Source organism: Phyllobates terribilis, unplaced genomic scaffold (genome assembly GCF_046119375.1).
Source record: "Phyllobates terribilis strain yellow unplaced genomic scaffold, ASM4611937v1 Scaffold_11__3_contigs__length_659146591, whole genome shotgun sequence".
Lineage (NCBI taxonomy): Eukaryota > Metazoa > Chordata > Amphibia > Anura > Dendrobatidae > Phyllobates > Phyllobates terribilis.
This window is the reverse complement of record NW_027362771.1, coordinates 434,507,125-434,514,745: the sequence shown is the minus strand read 5'-3', so window position 1 is coordinate 434,514,745 and position 7,621 is coordinate 434,507,125. Positions and strand designations below refer to the sequence as shown.

General features: G+C 43.6%; 1 protein-coding gene across 1 annotated transcript; it reads left to right on the top strand.

The window, feature by feature from the left end:
• Window positions 1-61: 61 nt before the first annotated feature.
• Window positions 62-6,934, top strand: GDPGP1 (GDP-D-glucose phosphorylase 1). The gene is made up of 2 exons (XM_073653211.1): window positions 62-418; window positions 5,731-6,934. The coding sequence occupies exon 2, from the start codon at window positions 5,755-5,757 to the stop codon at window positions 6,898-6,900; it is 1,146 nt and encodes a 381-aa protein (XP_073509312.1). The 5' UTR covers window positions 62-418; window positions 5,731-5,754; the 3' UTR covers window positions 6,901-6,934.
• The last annotated feature ends 687 nt before the right edge of the window (window positions 6,935-7,621 follow it).

The following is a 7,621-nucleotide window of genomic DNA, read 5'->3' as shown; positions in this document are numbered from 1 at the left end:
GTACATGGGCGTGGCTAGCCATAGCGCTGCGGAAGGTGTCATAATGTCATTGTATATCGGGAGCGGGGTGATAATGACACGGCTGTGACTGACGTATATTGTGTGCTGTACTGTACGCTGTGCTGTAGGGCTACCGGCCATGTGGAGGCTGCGTCCATTTTCATCACTTACAGAGGGAGGTTACTATTTTTTTTCAGTTTTGAGGGCTGTTCTGTGGATCATGTCCTGTAGTATTGCTGCACTTTATTTAGAAGAGTATACAGTGCGCGCTAATATCTGTCTGCTGACTCACTGCTGGAGGCTGGGGGGTGTAGTAGCACTGGCACACCCCTACAGATGCCTCTAGTTGGTACCGTCTCGCCAGGAAGTCTCAGTGACCGGCCGGCGGTGTGAGACTGCGGAGACCCGGGGGCCGCAGGTGAGAAGACCGTAGCGGGAAGAGGCAATCAGCGAGGAGACCCCCCCACACACAGGGGGCAGGAGAGGAGACCCCCCCACACACAGGGGGGCAGGGGAGGAGACCTTCACTCACGGGGGCAGGAGAGGAGACCCCCCACACGCAGGAGAGGAGACCCTCCACACACAGGGAGGCAGGAGAGGAGACCCCCCCACACACAGGGGGGCAGGAGAGGAGACCCCCCACACACCGGGGGCAGGAGAGGAGACCCCCCACACACAGGGGGTCAGGGGAGGAGACCCCCGCTCACGGGGGCAGGAGAGGAGACCCCCCACACACAGGGAGGCAGGAGAGGAGACCCCCCCACACACACAGGGAGGCAGGAGAGGAGACCCCCCCCACACACAGGGAGGCAGGGGAGGAGACCCCCGCTCACGGGGGCAGGAGAGGAGACCCCCCACACACAGGGAGGCAGGGGAGGAGACCCCCCACACACAGGGAGGCAGGAGAGGAGACCCCAGTGAGGCTGCAGGAGAGGAGACCCTGGAGTGGGCAGTAGAGGAGACCCGACACACACAGGGGGCAGGAGAGGAGACCCCAATGAGGCGGCAGGAGAGGAGCCCCCCCACACAGAGGGGGCAGGAGAGAAGACCCCAGTGAGGCTGCAGGAGAGGAGACCCTGGAGTGGGCAGTAGAGGAGACCCCACACACACAGGGGGCAGGAGAGGAGACCCCAGTGAGGCGGCAGGAGAGGAGCCCCCCCACACAGAGGGGGCAGGAGAGGAGACCCAGTAACCGGAGGATTAGCCAAGCGTATTAAACATCTGTGTGCAAAACTGGTCACATACAGGCAGCACACAAGCAATTCACGTCAATGTACTAGGTCACATAAACAGCTCTACACACGAACTGATGATCTACATATAAAAATTGCAGCACCCATGGGTGTGTAAAAAAAAATCTCATACAGATAAAGCCACATTCAGGCGTCTGATTTTTCTTGCTCATAAATACACGGTCCGTTTTTCATCAGTGTTTTGGATCCTATTTATATCAGTGTCAGTTTTTACCATAGGACTTTCATCGGTTATTTTCACATATGAAAAATTAAATTGTAAACTTCTCCTATCCATTACAATGTTGTCATGGATGCACACTGATAGTTTCTGCAGACTAATAGGCGCCGATTCATCTAAGCAATTTCACCAGAATTCTAGCGTCAATTCGCTTGAAAAGTTGCAAACCATGTTTGTGCAACTTTTGGCCTTTTCATTCTAGTTTTTGTCAGCTCCTCCAAAATGTGAGGAGCTGGGGCGTGATGGCGGTTTGATGCCACTGCTTATCATGACGAGCATGGAATTCTTACTCTAGCCACTGACTGGAGTAATATTTGTGGTGAGGCGCATACCACTTGTCAGACTCTCCCAATTCATGAAGAGGCGTGCATCTCTCAATGAATCAGAAGCATCTGACTGCACAACACCCCCTAATTAAGACCAGCAAGAATATAACCAGCCTTGATGAATTAGGGTACCAATCCACAAAAACAGACATGTGAACAGTCCCATAGACCATGATGAGTACATGTTCTGTCTGTGAAAATCACAGAGCACGTACGTGAAAAATGGACTTGTGAACCTGACCATAGGGCTCGTTCAGATCACGTTTTGGCTCCATCAGGACATCCATACGAAGCCTTGAAAAACGACACTCAGGCTTTTTTTGTGCACCCATAGATTTGCATAGGAAAGTTTTTTGCAAGATACAGAAGAGCATAGTGCATGCTGCAATCTTTTTTCACATAGACATTTGACCCGTGTGAAAAAGCTGTCATAGGAACAGCCCTATTGAATAACATTGGTCTGTGTGAGGTCAGGGTTTTCTTATGGACAGCACTAAGAACGAAAACATGGTCGTGTGCATGTAGCATAATAGTAGTGCTCAGTATTTCCCAGGACCACTTACATGGCACAGATACTTCAGATACAAAAGTGCTGGAGATTTTTCATCAATCAGGCAAGAATTGCAATGTATCCATAATAATTGGATGCTATATGCTTCATCCATATGGGATTCGATTTTTTAATTTTTTTTCTGCCCACATAGACTTGAATAAGAGTTTCATCTGACACATGGAAGAGACTAGTACACGCAGTTTTTTTTCCACGCTTCGCTTTGGTCAGTGAAAAAAACCTGTTTATGTGAACAGTCTAATTGAATAACATTGACCCTAGTGCTCTCCATGTGTTGTCCGTTTTGTCACAGATAGCACTCAGTCCAAAATTGTGCTCATGTGAACTTGGCCAGAGTGTCCTGTTTTGTTTTAGTTTTTTTTTTTTTTTTTTTTTTTTTACACAGGGCATTTTTTAGGTATGAGGGGATTCTAAAGATTGATAAATGTGACATTCAGGGTGAACACTGCACTACACGCATGTGTATGAAAAAATCGTCCAAGTTTCACCGAGAAAACTCTGCTGATTCTTTTCTTTCTCATTTGTTACCTGTGTGCAATCCATTTTTATACATCATAAGTTATTAAAAATTTACAATATCAAATAAGGTCTCCTATGCAGGGCTGTGGAGTCGGGAGTCTGTGTCCAATTTGGTGGAGTCTGAATCGGTATAAAATGGACTGACTCCAACTCCTAAAATGTATAATAAATTGGGTACAGTAGTTCAATGCAGGATGTGGGGAATATTTTTTCATAAGAATTTGGGAAAGTTATGAAATGTCCTATAAATGTCTGTCCTATTCCTGATCTAGGGGTCTAGACTATTAGCTGAGATGAATCTGTGCTACAGTAAATTCATCACTTAAACATGAGCCATGTATGAGGGAGTCGGAGTCGTGGAAATTGAGGAGTCGGAGGTTTGGCTTACCGACTCCACAGCCCTGCTCCTATGTTAGAGAATTGCAATTTATCCAAAAAAATTGAATGCTACACGGTAGCTCCATATGGAGTCCACAATTTTTTTTTTTTTGCGCACCTATAGACTTGAAGGACTAGTCTCACCCATCACATGGAAGAAACTTTTTTTTTAATGCGCAGATTCGCTCCGTGAAAATGATCGCTCATCCGTACTGCCTCACTGAATAACATTGGTCTGAGTGCTTTCTGGGTGCAGTCTGCTTTTTCACAGACAGAACTTATACCAAAAATACGCTCCTACGGACCTATCCTTACAGTCACAGGAGAAAACCAGAGAAATCACCCAGAGGTCAAGTTGACACAACTGTATTTTCAGTTTGTGTGCTGTCCGTGAAGTGGAAAGCATGTGGACAGCACTCAGGCCAGTGTTTTCAATCAGTGTTTTGTTTTGTGCACACACAAAAAAATGTAGCATGCACTCATTTCTTCCATGTGTCGTATGAAATTCGCCCATTCAAGTCTATGGGTGCATCCAAAAAAATTGCATTCCCTATGGAGCCACCATACAGTATCTGAGTTTTACGGATACATTGCATCAATTTAACATAGGAAACCGTATTTAGTCTTCTCAGTTTTAAATAACTGCTGATGTATAAAAATTAATTGCACATGTGAATTGTGACAAATAAGAAAAAAAAAATGTCGAAGTTTCAGGATGTTATATTTTCGTGTGAACCCAGCCCGATAAACATTCTCCTATGTGACTGTGTTTGGGATCTGCTTGTTTCCGAACAGTGGATATTTAAAATAAAATAGGTTTGTAGAAATTGCTAATTACACTCACTAGACACTAATCAGCCAATATTAAAGAGGGGTGTCCATTACTTTTACTTAGTATAAAAATAGGCCCATGGTGGTTCTAAAATAAAAATACATTACCCACCAGACCCCCAAATAGGCCCATGGTGGTTCTAAAATAAAAATACATTACCCACCAGACCCCCACCACTCCTACGATCAGCTGCCACTTACCCCCTCAGTCTTGTCACTTCCTGTTCTGGGGGGTGTCAGGTGACCACTCCATTACGTTCCGACTTAGCCAGAAGAAACGGTCTCCTTGCTCTTCTTTCCTGTTTGACGGAAAGTGACTGCTGCATTGAATCAGTAGCCACTGATTGGTTGTATAAGTCACCTGACACACCCTGCTGGTAAAAGAAACCAGGAGGGCAGTAGGCGGTCTCTTGGGTTTCACTAAGACCACCATTTGCTCATTTTTATACTAAGTAAGAGTAGTGGACAACTTATTTAAAGCTGATGGTTAGTACCTACAATGAGTGGTCTAAGAAAGAGCAAGGATATTTGTGTTTGATGAGTGTAAAAAAATTGAAAGGTTATCCTCACTCAGCCGTTCATGGCTAAGACAGGAAAAACACCGCCGGCCACAGGAGGTGATACCTTGGAAACAGCAGAGCTACACTGTTTCTATTCTAAGCCATGACTGGACCATAGAGCAAGGGAAGACGTTTCCAGGTTTTATGCCTCACATCCTCCTTTACATCATGCAGATAGCCATGTGCTTGTGTGTCACTTACTTGGAGGATGGATGGCACAAGATTGCACTGTGGGAAGAAGGCAAGCTGGTATGATGTGTAAAATAAAGCAATATCATAGATGTAATAATAAAGAATACAAATATACAACTCTTTTGTATAGTTCATCAGTTTCTAATCAGTGGTGGTTTATCCCCATCCACTAGTGTTGGCTGTGTTAGGTGTTGTAAGATTGAAGTGAATGATACAATGCTGCAATACTCAGCCAAGCTGCTACTAAAGTGAAAATGTGCAGGTATATAGAGTGGTAAACATTGTGGGCTCTGCACTTACCCAAGTACTGCAGCCATATCAAAGAGCTGATCTTTGGGGTGCTGGAATCCCACCAACCTGATATTAATCATAGAACATTAATACTGTTATCCTGAAATAGCCCTTTAAAGTAGAAATTGCTGCAGTGTTGTATTTTTATGTCCCATTAAGTGATGAGCACAAGTGCTCGTTACTCGAGTTTACCTAGGGTGCTCAGGTAAGCACAGAGTATCGCGGGTGCTCGAGTGACATGTTAGAGTCCCCGCTGCCGCATATTTCATGGCTGTTACAGAGCCTCAAAACGTGGACATTGACAAACACGTGCAATCCCCTCATGTTTTGTGGCTGTCTAGCAGCTGCGAAACATGTGGCTGCGAAGACTCGAACATGTCACTCGAGCACCCGTGATACTCGGTGCCTACCCGAGCACCCTAGGCAAACTCGAGTAATAACGAGCACTTGCGCTTATCACTTCTATTGCTTTTTTTTTTTTTTTTTTTTTAGAGACAACGCGGTCATCAGGTGCACTGAGAATGCCTGCACTTACGGCTTGCTTCAGAGACCACATGTAATGAAGAAATAACAATTGTTTGTTTTTCAGGGTCATACTGTAGGTAATGGAAACATGGATTTAAATCATTCATCTGGATTCAATGGAGCGATAATGGAAGAATATAGATACACAGAAGAAGACTTTATCTTGCCGGGGATCACATGGCCAAGGAGGAGAAAATATGCAGAGGACAAAAGTTTTATTTCTGATTTTGATAGATTGCTGCACTCTAGATGGGTAGAAAAGATGGAGCAGGGTCTCTTCCGCTATCCACTTTGGAGCTTAGAAACCAAAATTTTACCTGGTTCTGTGAAATATGTGGCACAACTTAATGTCAAGAGGGGCATAGAGAGGAGGAAGCCTCAGGACATAATGAGCATCCAAGAGAAATTCAATCCAAGCCAATTCAATTTCAATAAAATGAAGCATGAGGAGATTCTGTTTGAGATGGTCAGATCTGAGGAAGTGTCTAGTGGAGCACCTATAGATAGAGACCCTAATGCTGACTTTGCCCTGCCAGGCAGAAGGCGTGGCCGCACTTTAGTGGTAATTAATGTAAGTCCTCTTGAATTTGGCCATGTTTTATTTATACCAGACCCATCACTGTGTTTGACTCAGATTTTGACCCCAGATCTGACATTGCTAGGCTTAGAATCCATACTTCTCAGTGGTCACCCAGGGTTTAGAGTTGGATTTAACAGCCTTGGTGGGTTTGCATCTATAAACCACTTACATTTACATGGATTTTATCTAGATGAAGAGCTACTGATTGAGTCAGCACAGAGCAAACCCCTGAGCCCCGATATTAATTTCCACCAACTAATTAATTTTCCAGCTCCGGGTTTCTTTTTTTACACTGAAGGGAAAGACCTGATGTCTGTCTCCCAGAGAATATGCCGAGTGACGGATTATTTTGTAAATCGAAACATTGCGCACAATATGTTTATGACAAGAGGTAGTAATCCAACAAGCACTACGTGCCAAAGGGAAGGGGTCCGTGTGGTCATATGGGCAAGAAAGTCCTGTTTTGGTGCCAAGGAGGAGTCTGCATTTAACGTGGCACTTTGTGAACTCGCCGGTCACTTACCCTTCAAGAATGAGGAAGATTTCAATATTCTAACTGAGGAGTCTGTCATCGGCATTGTAAAGAGTTATCTCTTTTCAGATGAAGACTTCAATTCATTATCATCGGAGTTGGTAGAACATTTCATAACCTGACCAAAAATAAAAATGTCACGCCAAGACAACAATATCATCCGCGGTATTCATTGTTTCTGTGCTCTAAATATTGCCTTACCTGGATATAAGTATAGTACAAATATCACTGCCTTTCAATAAAACTTTTTTAATAGTTTCGGATATTCTTTGAACAAGAGGGTATGTTGTTCACACTGAGCTTTTTTTTAAAGTGGATTTTTCTGGGTGAAGTTTTTTACCTCCTTTAAGTGATTCAGTAATTAAGTTTGAAGCATTTTTAGACAGAACTGCCTTAAGAATTGACATATTTCTTATTTCTCTATGTGGAAAGACATCATAATGTGCACTGTAGGCCCGTTTTCCCATTGAGAGGAATAGGAAGCTCATTAGCAGAGTATTTGAATCTGCTCCAAAATCCACATAAAACTCTGTGAACATACTTTTATCAATTGATAATCTCATTATCAGTAGCATTTTATTTTTAAAAATGATATATACAGTGGATATAAAAAGTCTACAGACACCTGTTAAAATGCTAGGTTTTGTCATGTAAAAATTATCATACCAAGAAGAAACCTTTCAGAACTTTTTCCACCTTAAATTACACCTATAAAATCTGTACAATTCAATTGAAAAAACTAAACTGAAATCTTTTCAGGTGGAACAATAAAAATAACTAATACAATGTAGTTGCATTAATATGCACACCCTTATACAAACACTGTGTTGAAGTACCCTTTGA

What these genes read in the sequence shown, in the direction of transcription:
- GDPGP1 (XM_073653211.1), top strand. Translation starts at nt 5,755, where the DNA reads ATGGATTTAAATCATTCATCTGGATTCAATGGAGCGATAATGGAAGAA.